At 36.0% G+C, this 16,210-nt stretch overlaps 1 protein-coding gene across 4 annotated transcripts in view; it reads right to left on the bottom strand.

Annotated features, from left to right (window-relative positions):
• Positions 1-16,210, bottom strand: part of syt7a (synaptotagmin VIIa) — a 126,095-nt gene that overhangs the window by 3,641 nt on the left and 106,244 nt on the right. For all 4 annotated transcript variants that reach the window (XM_084095764.1, XM_084095765.1, XM_084095762.1 and 1 more), the window contains 3 exons: positions 4,148-4,259; positions 1,782-2,043; positions 1,104-1,273 (listed from right to left, as the gene is read on the bottom strand). In XM_084095764.1, the coding sequence (XP_083951890.1) occupies positions 1,104-1,273; positions 1,782-2,043; positions 4,148-4,259 (544 nt within the window). The remainder of the gene's footprint in view (positions 1-1,103; positions 1,274-1,781; positions 2,044-4,147; positions 4,260-16,210) is intronic.

Raw genomic sequence — 16,210 nt, 5'->3', positions numbered from 1 at the left:
TCATATAAAGCGATGGAGTCTCTTCAGAAAATTTGGACTAAATCAGTTTTACGATCTCTTTATGAACTTTTTGAAGCGTCAAAGTGGTAGTTGCGTAGCCGTCAATGGAGGAACAGAAACCTCTCAGATTTCATCAAAAGATCTTCATTTGTGTTCAAAGATGAACAAAAGTCTTACAGGTTTTGAACGACATGAGGGTGAATAATTTTAATTTTTGGGTGAACTATCCCTTTAAAGGCCATTGCACACTGAGTCCGAAATTCGCATCCGAAATTTTCGCACGTTAAAAAAAATTCGACCTCACGTTATGTCAATCACGCTTGCACACTGTCTACGAAACTTTCGTCCGTAAAAAAAAATTCGGATTGGGTTCGATTTCCTGCGTTTTTCGCATCCACAGCCAGTGTTTTGAGAGGTTTTTTGAAAATTCAGAGCCACCGTACAAGCGAACGACAAAATCCAGAATGACGTCTGACAAGTTGATACACTATTCGTCTCGTCTCGTCTGAAAAACAAAATGCGGATTACAAAGACACTGAATAAAATATAACCTGTATACAGCTGTTCTGTCTGCCCAGCGCTTCCGCCGGTGTGTGTGTGTGTGTGTGTGTGTGTCCGTCCATAGACACACTGTCAGTCTCTGTTCAGGATCGATTGGTTCACGGAAATTGGTGGTCTTCTTTTTAATATGTGGCTCCAGTATCGCTAGCAAAGCATAACTGTTCCACTGACATTCTGAGGTAAATTTTTAATCGTTTGGGATAATTTCGCAACTCCTTGATAAGGAGGTGAAACTCTCCTTCCTCTCGGCGCAATCTCAGGATTGGATGGACCCAATATTTCCTCTTTCTTTTTTTCTTTCTCTTTTTAAGAAGAAAGAGGGCAACAAATTCATCCTCACTGCTTGACGAATCCATTTTTTTATTTTTTGCGTTTTTTTCCGCAAATGTTTAATAAATACGCGTCGGACTCAGTGTGCAAGGTTTCTGTGCGTGACGAATTTTAAGGCTGACGAACACGAAAAAACGCATACGAAAATTTCAGACTCAGTGTGCAATGGCCTTAAGAGTCCACATTGTCCATTGTACGGAAAGTCCACTCACGCTGCCATCACTGCAGGGTTTGAGATCCTTCCAGAACGACTTCAGCTGTCCGAGCTCCACTTTATTCAGAGGGATGGAGACCTCACCGATCGGGTCGTTACGGCTGAACCGATCGTAATCCAGCACCTGGAGATACAGCGTTCGTTCCCGCACCTTCTCATACGGGAACCCTGAGGAGGAGTAAGATTCAGATTTACCCATTCACAGGACATACTTCATCCAAAAATCTTAAAAAAATACTGTGCATAATGAAATCATTAAAATTTTTGCACTGTGACAGTATTTTCCTGATGATTCAGCAAATTTCCCCTCAAATTCTCATTACCGTCACATAAAAAAATATAATGATAAAAAAACCTCTCATTATTATAATGAGTCCTGATTCTTTACTTTTACAGGATTTTTTGTTGTTGTCATTTTCATTAGTCTCATGTTGATTCTCATTACATTCTAATTGTTCAAGTACAGTATTACAGTATTACATAATTACAATTTATTTGGCAGACACTTTCACGGTACACATTTTATCAGTTCATGCATTTCCTGGTAATTGAACCCATCATGACCTTAGTGTTGCAACCGCATTGCTCTACTGTTTGAGCCACAGAAATGATAATATAATAATGTATTGTAAAACTGAACTAAGATGTTTGGAAACACGGGTGATCCACAACTGACCTTCAAAAAGGAAGGTTTCGTTCCAGTGAGGGTTGAGATTTTTCCTCTTGACTTTGGTCTCGAGTTTGTGCTTTCTGTCGGGCAGTAGGTAGATTTTGACGAAGGGGTCGGAGGTCCCAGAGAAGTCTTTAGCGGGCAGGTCTTGACCTTTGAGTATCTTCACCGTCAGAGTCGTGTCTTGGAAGCTGTAGCCCAAGCTGAACTGAATCCGGCCCAGTTTCTCGCTCACTGGACCTTCGTCATCTTCCGACCCCGGAGACAACTAGAGAGAGAATGTCGAATGTGAAGAACGGTGATACTGAACTCACAATACGATATTATTGCGATTCTCCAAGACACATGGTAAAATGTTAACAAAAAATGTACTAAATTGTGTATTAAATTGTGTGTGTAAATGAATAGGCTTGGACTTGGTGCTGGAAACCCAAAGCACAGGATAATAGAGACACCAGAATAACAATATTCATGATTCTGAAGATGAAAATACAGAATTAATTTAGACGAATATCCTTGCACTCTGCCACTGACTAGATATATTTAAAATAATGTAGGCCACTTTTACTGGTAACAAGACATCTGGCATTATCAGGACCCACAAATATTCCCCCATTGCATTATTATACATTATATATAGTAGTTTAATGTAGTACTGACACTAAAACTCTGTACACTTGAATTTTGTCTCACAAAGTAATTTTTATTTTGGGTGAACTATACACAATTGTCACTATCCACGACACATATTGTTACGTTTTTGTATTGTGATATATTGTGACACGATATATTGTTACACCCCTATAAGCAACACTTTCAAAGCGTTGTTCAGACGTTCCTCTTCCTGTCTAAAGGGGCCGAACGAGCTGTAATGTGATTCAGACTTTACTTTTACGCCAGCAGTCAGACAGACTACACTGATACAAATGATTTTGTGGTGAAGTAAATACTACAGAAAAAAACAATGTAATTTACATAAAAAAAACAAAGTAAATTCTATATTAGTTCTCAATTCAAGCGTGTAGAAATGAAAGCTTAAATATCAACATTATAAAATTAAGTAAAATTACTCAACTTTTCTGATACTGGTGTTCCCATCATGCACTGGGCCTTGAATAATTAATGAGGTTGATTTTGCACTGTTTTCCAGCTGTATTTACACTGTTTTATCATTGCTTTTGTTGTTAGGATTAATAACTTGCCATTTTGTGACATTTGGAGTTCATTTTCTACTCAAAATGACACAAAAACGATCCATCAAATGTTACCGTCATTGTGTGTTGTCTACCAAGTATTGAGGTCTCTGTGTTTACATTACCTAAATGTTTCTAAGTAAAGCTTAGAAAATACTTTAAAAGTGTGGTTTAATTCAGTGTTATATTGTTTGAGTGAAATATATTGCAAAGGAAACTTCAACTCAATAGATATTACTCAATCTTTTACTAGCCAAGTTAAAATTACTTTACTTAATTTTCTTTGTTACTTTCATTTAAAGGGTAACTCTTGCCAAAATTGAACCTAGGCTCTTTTTGTTAATCTACCCGAGTCAAACTTTCGTTTAAAAGCATAATTAGAATGGAAACGCCACTTTTAAGATTGACACAGAGTTTACTAAAAAGAAAGGTTTTGTCCGACTCACTTCATCAGTTAGTGTTTCCGGTGGCTGGAATTTTGTCAGTCAAAAGTAGTCGATCTCCGAATGCAACGTAACATGAGGAGAGTAAAGTTGGAAAGCTCCTAAAGCTTGTTTCCATATAAATTCACGGATAATTTATCTAAGTTATCATGCTTTTCATTGAAATTACAAGTTCATGACATTTCCTCATATGGAGTCAGTTCATTACGTTGCATTCGGAGATCGACTACTTTTGACTGACAAAATTCCAGCCACCCGGAAACACTAACTGATGAAGTGAGTCGGACAAAATCTTTCTTTTTAGTAAACTCTGTGTACACAAACAATGTTCTCAATGCTGGAGTTCATGTGTAGAGCCCCTGGTGAGACTTCCAGCACAGTTTCATGTTGTGTCGAGCCTTCTTAGTGTTTTAAAAATAGTGATTTTTGATGCTATCACTGTAGTGCCTCAAGCACTCCCATTCAAAAGGCAATTTGACCGAAAACGAAAATATGGTCAATCTTAAAAGTGCCGTTTCCATTCTAATTATGCTTTTACACGAAAGTTTGACTCGGGTAGATTAACAAAAAGAGCCTAGGTTAAATTTTGTCGAGAGTTACCCTTTAACTTAGTTAAGTAGAGTTTACTTAATTCCATATGTGAAATTTACTTGCCAAAGAAAAATTAAGTACATTTTACACAGTTTTTTTCAGTGTATGCAGGACCAGGACTCTACATGCAAACACACTGTCCTACCATCACCATGTCTCCAGTGAGCGAGTTGGCAAGGTCAGACACTGAAGAATGTCCGTCGGCATCTGGCGGCTGACCCTTAGGACTGTTAGCCGGCTTATTCCCCATATTCCTACTGCAGGGGGAGAGACACACACAGAGGAACACGGGTTACTAAAAATACCAGCGATGAGTGACTTTCCCTGCGATTCTTTCTCTTTGCCACAGAATCAAACCCCAGATGACCTTTTGACCTCTATGAGCGTTGACTCGAGTTATTCTGACCGGCTTCGTCACACATTTTAGAAACAGACAAGAATATGCAGAAGACAAATTAATAACAAGCATGAGAATGATTTTTACTTTCGATCACTTGAACACAATAAAATAAAGCCACAACAGAGAGATATAAAAGAAAAACCACATAGTTCAAGCTTTTACACATTTCCTGTTATAAAACATAAAAACATTGTGAGACAAAATGTTACCTCAGATTATAACACAGCCAAAAGACACCATAAACTGGCCAATATTCAGGGTTATTAAATATTAAACACATAAAGCTGTCAATTCATCACACCACGGTGCGGAGGTTTCCAGAGGTTGGTGTCCGAAGTCAGATTTGTGCGGCTGGCCTGGACTGGAAAATTGACTTAATATGGGAATGATATGGGTTCAGTACAAGAGAAGCCGATTTACAGGCATTTGTAGTGTAATGCTTATTACCACAGACTTCATTTTGACTTAAAATAAAATGCTTATAGCCAGAGATAATCATTTTGACTTGAAATAAAATGTTTATTGCCACAGAAAATAATTGTGATTGTAATTGTGGACTCATTGCTCAGCTAAAAAAATAAAATAAAATAAAAAAAAAATAAAAAAAAAAAATAAAAAAAAAATAAAAAAAAATAAAATAAGGTTTAATGCCTTAGGAAATAATGTTGACTCATGGCTCCATTTAACACAAATAAAATAAATAAAATAAATAGCATATTGCCACAAAAAATAATTAAAAATAAGTTACAAATAAATAAATGTTTATTGCCACAGAATATCATTTTTGACTGATTGCTTCATAATTTTTTTTTTTTTAAATGTAATAAAATAAAATAACAACTCAACTGTTTGTAAAATAAAGTAATAAATAAAGTAAAATAAAGGTTTAATGCCACAGAAAATAATAAAACAAAAAATAAAATATGTATTGCCATAGAAAATAATTTTGACTCACTGCTCGTTTGAAGTAAAAAAATAAATAAATAAATAAATAATAATAATAATAATAATAAATGTTTAATGCTACGGAAAATATTTTGAGTCATCTGTCCATTTAAAAAAAATAAAAATAAAAATGTATTGCCACAGAAAAGAATTGACTCATCATTCCATGTAAAAAAAATTATAAATAAATTCAGCTTAAGGAATAAAATAAAATAAAATAAAATAAAATTGGGGTTTAAAAGTAGAAAGAAAGCTCATATTTTTGTCAAGAGTTCTAGATTATCCAGTAAAACATATAGGCAGATAATATGTGGTCATGACACTGAAATAAAATACATAAATGTCTGTGATAAGTGACATTATGCCACAAATGCTGTCGATCGAGTATAACGTGTACTAAACCCCTAAATATTACTTTAATGTTTGACTAATCTACTGAACTAGTTGACAGGACAAAACTAAACCAGAGCAGGGGCCGAAAGAGCAGAGAGAGAGAGAGAGAGAGAGAGAGAGAGAGACAGACAGAGGAGGTGAAAAGGACAAATGCAGACATCTGAATGAAACTGAGTGTTCAGATACAAACAGAGAGACAGAAAGACTGAAAGAGAGACGCACACAAGACAACTACAGGATGAACACAGAAAAGCGATGAAGGCGGCACACGGATACAGACGAAACTGAGACACGGGAACAGCTGGAGGGAGAAAGAGAGACGAAAGACAGCGTAAGAGGAAAAGAGGAGACGCTTTCTGTGATGGAAAGGCAGAAGATTATTCGCATGACTGGAGAGTCAAACAAAACCATGAGAGAGACGTCAACCAAACCAGCACAGCTGCAGGAGAAAGAGAGAGAGAGAGAGCGAGAGAAGACAAGAAACCCTGGAGTCAGTCAGAGAGAAAGGAGAGTTAAACGAAAGCACATACAGAGATTAGTTCTACAGAAAAGAAACAACGGAAAAAGAAAGACAAAGAGACCAGGAAGGAAGCGTTTTGTTTCCGGAGAGAGGTGAAGCTTTGAAGAGAGAGAGAGAGAGAGAGAAAATGAGCGCTGGAAAGACAAAAGAGAGAGAAGGAGTAAACAAATAGTGTAAAGGAACACAGCAAATGGCACATACAGTCGAACACAGAACAGGAGGGGAATAAAAGAGAGACATCGGCAGATCAGACTGTCTTTAGACTGGCAGGGACACTTTAGTGACACACTTTTCATCGTTTACTCGCCCTCGTGTCCTTCCAAACCCGTAGGACTTTCTTTCTTCTCTGGGACGAAAGAGAAGATATTTTGAAAAATGTTCCAATTCGGTATTTATAATGAAAGTGGATGGTGACCAAAGCTGTCGAGCTCCGAAAAGGGCATGAAAGCACCAAAAATGAAGTTCATACGACTTTTTTAGTCTTCAGAAATCATACGATAACTTTTTCTGAGGGAAAAGTCTGACATTTAAATAGCTATTCGCTGTTAATCATTTCATATATAGGCGGAAATGCACCACATTAAATAAAAAATATATAAATAATGTACACTGAAATTTAAATGGCTGTTCACTGGAAAGCTTCACATTCAGCCAATATTACACTAGAAAATTACAACAAAAAATAGGATAAATAAAATATACATTATTATTATAAAATAAATTAAAAACACTAAATTTAAATTTTAAATGTCTTTTCACTGAAAATATTTCCATTTCAGAATTGGAAAATAAAATGAAACAATGAAATTTAAATAACTATTAACTAACTATCTTTTTGCAGGCAGCCAGACATGCACCATGAAAATAAAATAATATAAAACACTAAAAAATATTCATATACAGACAGAAGTACACCAGAAATATAAAATATTCAATAAAATAATTTAAAAAAAAATTGATATTCAGTGAAAATCTTTACGCATAAAGCCAGAAGTGGACCACAAAAATACAATTAAATAATAAAATTAAATAAAATACTGAAATTTAAACTGCTATTCGCTGAAATCTTATTGCATAAAGCCAAAAATAAAAGAAAACACTAAAATTTAAATCGCAATTGAATTAAAATATTGTTTCATACTGTCAGATATGCAACATAAAATATTTTTTTGTGTGTTTTTGTGTTTTCTTTTTTGGAGCATTGTGCCGTTTCAGTTTTCAGTCCCGCAGAAAACACCACGAGGGTGAGTAGACGAGTATGATCATATTTCATATTCCCGGCTGTGTCCGCACCAGTCTAAGGAGAGCTGCAGAGGTCCGGGAGGACGGATCTGACTCGGGCGGGAGGTTTACGCACAAACCATGAAGCGTCTGTCTGTCAACACATCTGTTTCGGGAAAACATCCGCTCAATGCTGTCGCTTTACTTCAAGCTTAATTCACTCAAAAGCCGCCACGAACATCATGGCCGAGTTGTTGAAGACACACAGACGTAGTCGTAGCGGAGACGAGAACACATCGAGCAGGCAAAGCAACACACACACACACAGACAGACAGACAGACGGACAGACACGAGGTTAGCTCGGGAGGGGAGAGAGACAGGGCTGTAAAATCCTCATCAATATTCAGGGGAGGTGTCAGTCATTGGTTAATTGTGAACTGAATGCAGCTCTGATTGGCTGAATCTGTTAATGAGTTAGTGTCCTTGTTAGTTCAATCCTATTGAACCCACACACAATCAGCTGCCATGAAAAATGAGAAATGATGATGACAGAAAGAAGAAGTGAATTTCAGGGTCTGAAAGCCCGTTTAACGTTTAAACCCTCTAATTAAGTCTTCTATGATGCTTTTTTAATGTTTTACTTTTCTTTTAGTGTGTTTCTGTTTGTGACCCGAAACCGATGACATTAATAACTGTGTTTAAAAATGCTTTAAAAGCTAAACTCATGATTATGGTAATGAGCGTTACATTTCTGACACACGCTTGAGGTGTTCGGCCAATCACAACACACTGGGTCAGCTGGCCAATCAGAGCACTCTGAGCTCTTCAGAAGGAGGGGCTTAATAGAAATCAGTGCATTTCAGACAGACTGGTGATGGAGGCGCTGCAATAATGTAGAATATGTGGAAAATAATGTGTTTTTGAGCATTAAAGCATGTTAACCTATTCTAATACACCCAATAAATGAATTAATGAACTTTTTAAACAGCATCATACGGCCTCTTTAATTCAACATATCTCATAAGAAACATTTCAAAAGCAGTAACATCGACGAGAAGGAGGACAATCCTACATGTTTTCTAGATAATCTTGAAAATGAAGCCCCTGGATGAGAGCGGGACGAGTTCAGCGGAGAGCGAGAACAGGTGAAATGAGGACAGGGAAAGAACACAATGAGCATCTTTCTCTGTCTGTATCTCTCCGTCTGTCCTTTGCTATCGATCGAGGGCAGATAAAGGAGACGTAGAGCTTCTCCGAGGCCTGAATAATTCATTCACTGTAGACGTGCGACTCGCCTGCAGGTTATTCAGGAGTTCGGCTCAGTAACCGGTTTAACTTTAGCTGTCATCCAACATGTCAACATAAATATCGTCTTCATAAATCTTTTAAAAGTACAGGACGCTTTATAAAACCGATCCACCTTTGAAGTTGTTGTGAAATAGCAGAAATACACTACAGCATATTAAAATAATGCACTATATTATTCAAATAAAAAAGTTTAGTGTCATTTTTTATTAATACTGTACATTTTATTAATAACACTTTTGTCCTATATCACATTAAGTAATTAAAAGTTAGTATTGAACACTTTTGTCTTATGTAATGTTTATATTGTTGCTGTTTTATAAAAGCAATGTGCAGATAGGCCTGTTTATTTTAGTTTCTAAAATTTTATATTTAATTAAAACATATATTTGAACTTTTTTTAAATAATTAAATATTAAGTAATTAAAATGTATAAAAATTTATAAATAATGTATTTATTTTATATAATATTTACTAATCCTTTTTTAATACTTTTGTTTTATATCATGTACATTTTGTTGCCGTTTTATAAAAGCAATAAGCAAATGTTTATTATATTGCTAAAATTAAATATTTAATTAAAAATAAATTTAATTTTAAAATAATTAAATGTGAAGTAATTAAAATGTATACAAATAAAATAAAATAAATGAATTAAATAAAATGTTTATTTTATGTAATATTTAGTCATATTTTCTAAAAGGATTTAATTTATTTTGCCTTATATAATGTTGATATTATTGCCATTTTATAAAAGCAATACATAGATGTGCATTTTAGTTGCTAAAATTAATTTTATTTTTTTAAATACTTTAAAATTAAGTAATTCAAATGTATACAAATTAAATTGAATAATGAATTAAATAAAACACTTATTTAAGAAATAATCTGATGTGTTTATTTTTTTCAAATTAAAATTAAAATCAAATTAAAAAAGAAAGGTTTTGAATAAACTTTACTTTAAATAATTACTATTAAAATGATAATGACAATAAAAATGACTAAATAATAATTTATTAATTTATTAAAGAAAAAAAAAATTTATTTTATATAACATTTAGTAAATAATTTTAAATGATTTAAAAAATAAGTTTGGCATCTTCCCTACATTTTTTTTTTTTTGTGCTTATATATCCTGATTCACTCGTCAAGCATTCACATCTGCATACTTGACTATATTCTGGCCATAAGGGGGTTTAACCCTTTGCGTTGTACCTAACAACACTCCTTCACCATGGTAAAAACACTGTAACTTGCGACTTTAAGTGGCAAACTGCTGTATTTGAGTAAAGCTCATGGATGTAGGACAGCACAAGGAGAAAGAAGACAGAGAGAAACAGATGATTTCTCTTGAACTGATGTGTATAAACATCTCCCACACATGGAGTAGATGTTTTACATTTATGAATAATGTATTTATGATTATTAAGGGCGCTGATGAGATGCAGACGGCAGCCTGCAGGTGTGTGGCGTCACCAGTAGGGGGCGCACAGAGCCCAAATTCCCCCTGACATCTGGAATGTGCTCTTCCAAGCGCTCTCACCTCGAAAGTGGGCTGTTGGCATGGCAACCGAGGGGTGGTGAGAGTGTGTGTGTGTGTGTGTGTGAGGGATGGAGGGGCAGCAAACGGGAGACCATATAGTGCACAGACAGCAGACGAGGAGAAGGATATATGACAGGTACAGGTGAGCGCCTCGCTAACACACACGCATGGACGTACATGACAAACACACACACGCACACACACATTCAGAGGCGGGCTGGAGGCGGGTCGCTTTGGGGTTCACCGTGACCTGTTATACTATCCTGCGTTTACCTGCCCCGGGAACCAACGCACGCCCCTCGCTGACCCGTCCAGGCTGGAGAGGGAGACCGCGCTCCCCTCTATACAGATCCCGTCAGAAACACACAACACACCATCATGCCTTCGCATGCGCACACACACACACACACACACACACACATCCACACAGCGTACTAGAGATGATTACATAACCAACCCACGATGCACAGCGGCATGAGCGTTTCACAGAAACTCATTACTTCATGCATGTGTGAGATGCAATGAGCCTTTCGAAAGAAAAGTCAAAGCCTGTCCAGTACACACACACACACACACACACACACACACACACACACACACACTGCTGTTAGCTCATTCACTTCATTCAAAGCGTTTCATAATTTCTTGGACAGCAGCCCTCCACACTATAAACACACACACACACACACACACACACACACACACACAGATCTAATATGTGCTCGAGCACAGCAGAACAGCTCAATTAAAATCTGATGCTCCTGGGCAAAGACACACCAAGTTTCCAATAAAAATCCCTAAAGGAATAGTTCAGCCACAAATAAAAATCATCCACACACTCTTTCTCTCGACTGAGGACTGTGACGGAGACGTTTAGCAGAACGTCCAAGCTGCACTTTTGCTATTTCTGAAAAGCCCTGAATGTGCTCTTTACAGGACATCCAGATTAAAGAGAGAAACTCACTCAAATATAATGTCCACTACAGAGGACAAAAGTCTATCCTGGGTCCCACAATATTATAGTAGTCTATATATATGTCTAGTGGGAAGAAGTGTTATATATATATATACAGGGTTTGAAATTAACTTTTTCACCCACCGGCCAATTTGGCTGCTAAATTTTTAAGTTACCGGCCATTCAGAACTTCTACTAGCCGATAGAAATGAACCAGGTTAACTACATCACAGCTCTTTAATCTACGCTATTGCTTCAATGCAAGTGTTCAAGCGCGGCGTTATTTGCTGCGTAGTGACGTGTGTGTTCAAGTAGCCTGAGCCAGAAACACGCTGTATTTAACAGATCACGATGACTCACGAGTTGAGTATTTGCATTACACTTCTTCCCACTACACATACATTAATAAACAGTTCAAAACAAGACTAAAAAGTGTGTAAAAAATAAAATAATACATAAAAATACTATATACTCAAATATTATCATGTTTGTTGTGTTATATAAATTGAATTCCAAGTTTAAAAAAAAATCACAAATAAAATTTTTGGGTGAACTATCCCTTTAATTCACACATAAACATACACACATATGTGACCCTGGACCACAAAACCAGTCACATGGGTCCATTTTCTGAAACTGAGATTTATACATCATCTGAAATCTTAATAAATAAGCTTTCCATTGGTGTATGGTTTGTTAGGATAGGACAATATTTGGCGGATATACAACTATTGAAAATCTGGAATCTGAGGGTGCAAAAAAATCAAAACATTGAGAAAATCTCCTTTAAAGTTCTCCATTTATGTTCATGATTGTGCTGCATTCACTCACAAAAATAAATGTTTTATATATTTACGGTAGGAAATTTACAAAATATCTTCATGGAACATGATCTTTACTTAATATCCTAATGATTTTTGGCATAAAAGAAAAATCGATAATTTTGACCCATACAATGTATTGTTGACTATTGCCACAAATATACCCGTGCGACATGTGACTGGTGACGTGATCCAGGGTCACATGTACACAATACACACACATCATCTCAGAGTGAGCTGGTCAAAAACACTAAAACGAAATAAGCATCGGTTAAACTGGAGCATCGGCAGCGTTTGCTCTGGGAAGCATCACTATAACTGGTCATACTGGTCATACTGGTCACTCTTTAAGCCCTAACAGGACAGGCGTTACACTTCAGCACACAACAGCTCCTGCTCCCGACAGGAATGATTCCTCAAACTGTGTTTTGTTGAGGTGTGACATTACCCAAATCCCAAGTTTAATCCCAAATCCCATTACAAATCCCAAAGTCTTCCACTGAATGACTGACAGTAACTCCGGCGCTGTGGTTGAGAGCGACCGAGAGACCGCAGGCCATGCGAATCATGAAATGCTACAAGGCTTTTTAGCGAAGTCAGCGTGTTAAACTCGCTGCGTCCAAACAAACCCTGTTCCTGTCGCTTCATCCACCCTTTCATTAATACACCTGCTTTTAAACACACACTGCGCTCTCTCTTTATCTGCAGCTAATTACAGAAGATTACCCACTCGAGTGGAGAGCTGGAAGGCGACACACACACACACACACGCGCTGCGTCAGCACCACGGACAGCTCCATTATTCTGCAAGAGTTTGACCCTCACATCTTCTACTCGTCTCAAGCGCTCACGCTCACGGCTAGATGTTGTGCTCAACTCCCACTGATCATACGCTGATGCCAGACATGCTTATGCGGAGGAATCGAGCATTCAGAATCTATAACACACACAACAATAATGATGATAAATCGAAAAATAACATTATATATATATGCAAATATATAATAAAATATTAATATAAATAATAAATGAATAACATTATATATATACACATATATATTTATATTAGTAATATTTTTTTTATTATTTTATTAATATAAAATTTATAGTAATATTTTATTATATTTAAGGGCTGTGAAACGATTAATCGCATCCAAAATAAAAGTTTGTGTTTACATAATATATGTGTGTGTACTGTGCATAATTATTTTGTATAAATAGACACACATGCATGTATATATTTAAGAAAAATGTGTTATTTATACATAAAATCTTTATATTTATTTATAATACAAATTATATATATATACAGTATCTATTATGTAAACAAACTTTTATTTTGGATGCGATTAATCGCGATTAATCGTTTCACAGCCCATATATATATATATATATATATATATAATTAGTTAAAATTTATAAATATATAATAAAATATTAATATGAATAGTATATTAAATCAAAAATTACCATTTGATAAAAACATTGAGTTCTTTGTCTGGTGTCGTCTATTTTATGTGGATGATTTTTGCCTACGTTTCTCCTGTGTGGATTTATTCCCTTCTGTTAGCAGCCACCCGTGACATATACAAATTATATTTACATATATATTAACTTTATGTATAAATATACTAAATAGGATGCATGAAAATCAGGGAAAATATGTGCTAGTTTGAAATCCTTCAGAGTTTCAAACTGGAAGTAAGCAAAGCTAATTCACATGCGAAGAGGTCAGCCAATCACAGCAGAGATCATGTGCACAGACGTCTTATACTTATAGGTACAGCAGCATAAGCTAATTCACATGCGAAGAGGTCAGCCAATCACAGCAGAGGTCATGTGCACAGACGTCTTAAAGGTACAGCAGCATAAGCTAATTCACATGCGAAGAGGTCAGCCAATCACAGCAGAGATCATGTGCACAGACGTCTTAAAGGTACAGCAGCATAAGCTAATTCACATGCGAAGAGGTCAGCCAATCACAGCAGAGGTCATGTGCACAGACGTCTTAAAGGTACAGCAGCATAAGCTAATTCACATGCGAAGAGGTCAGCCAATCACAGCAGAGATCATGTGCACAGACGTCTTAAAGGTACAGCAGCATAAGCTAATTCACATGCGAAGAGGTCAACCAATCACAGCAGAGATCATGTGCACAGACGTCTTAAAGGTACAGCAGCACAAACAGCCTGTTTAATTCTACAGGTCAGTGTGGGTGGAAAATCTGCTTTTTGTGCATACTAACTCATATTTATGCTGCTATATAACACAGAAGTTTAAACCAGTAAGCCGCTCTTCATTGCTGCAAACGTAGCTTATTCTAAAACTGTGTTGTGTGTAGGTTCAGACAGAACCGCATAAAGAACTACATTATATAATCATTTAAATCATATGCATTTTTATGCAAATTTATGCCCGCAACAATATGCGTATCCACAGCCACAATCCACAGCGCCCCGTTATCTGCATAACACTAGACGTGTCTACACACAAGCCGCCCACACGCTGAAAGTGTGTGTGTGTGTGTGTGTGTGGCCACGATTGTGTAAGATTGAACAGTCAATAAAGAAACAAGCTTTTGTCACTGGGGTTTTAATTCCTGCTGATACTATAATCCAGATGAAAACACGAACGGCACGCAGCACAGAAGTGTACGGATGTGTTTCCAGCCACTATAGTATACTTTAATTCAGCAAGGATGCATTAAATTGATCAAAAGTGACAGTAAAGACATTTGTAATGTTACAGATTTCCATTCCAAAGAAATCTGGTCTTTTGAGCTTTCTATTCATCAAAGAATCCTGAAAAAATATCACTGTTGTGTTTCCACAAAAATATTGAGCAGAAAAACAGTTTTCAACACTGATAATAATCATAAATGTTTCTCAAGCATCAAATCATCATATCAGAATGATAGTAAGACTGGAGTAATGTTGCTGAAAATTCAGCTTTGATCACAAGAATAAATTACATTTTACGTTATATTCACATAGAAAAACAGATATTTTAAATTGTAATAATATTTCACAATTTTACTGTATTTTTGATCAAATAAATGCAGCCTTTTTTTACTATTTTTTACTAGTGTAGACCTATGTAGAATGTGCAAATTTCAATATTAAATTATATATATATATTTATTTTTTATATATTTTTTTTAATCATATTTACATATTGATCATATTTACCAGGGGTGCCATTAATTTTGACCACCACTATATATATATATATATATATACAGTGGTGGTCAGAATTAATGGCACCCCTGGTAAATATGATCAAAAATGGCTGTAAAAAAATAAATCTGCATTGTTTATCCTTTTGATCTTTCATTCAAAAAATGCGCAAAAATCTAACCTTTCATTGAAGTAAAAGAATTGAAAGTGGGGGGTAAATCACATTATAAAATACATGCTTTTCTCCAAAACACGCTGGCCATAAGATCAAAAGGATAAACAATGCAGATTTATTTTTTTACAGCCATTTTTGATCATATTTACCAGGGATGCCATTAATTCTGACCACCACTGTATATATATATATATATATATATATATATATATATATATATGTGTGTATGCAGAACTCCAGGATTTGATTCTGAATAGTGTAAATGTCAAGAACAACACAGTATGTGAATGAGTTTCATTCATAGACTCAAACTAACCGAGTATAAAGAATCTGAGAGAGCCTAGGGCTGGATTTACATCAGAAAGATCCTCTCTCTGACACAACACACTCCAGAGTCTCACAGCACTTATATTCTGTGTGTGTGTGTGTGTGTGCTTTTCACTCTAAATGCCATGATCACAGTGGGAGCTTCAGTCCCGATCCACAGCAAAGCCTCCCTATAAAGGTGCCGCACGCTTGAATCAACAGCAAAATGGCAGAGAAAAGCTGTGTGTGTGTTAGCATGTGAGACGTGATATGAATCTCTGTGTCTCGCTGCACACGGCACATGAGTGAATGACACGAACACGTCAGGAACACGTCTGGGTCACACCTCAGCCACAGTCTGCTCAAACCAATAAGAAATGAGGAGAATTAACTCTATTTTAAGACTGTTAGTATACTTCTGCATTGTCATATTATATTCACGAATAT

The sequence above is a fragment of the Abramis brama genome (genome assembly GCF_963993115.1).
Source record: "Abramis brama genome assembly, chromosome: 20".
NCBI lineage: Eukaryota > Metazoa > Chordata > Actinopteri > Cypriniformes > Leuciscidae > Abramis > Abramis brama.
Note: the sequence above shows the minus strand (reverse complement) of the source record. Positions and strands in the feature narration are given on the sequence as shown.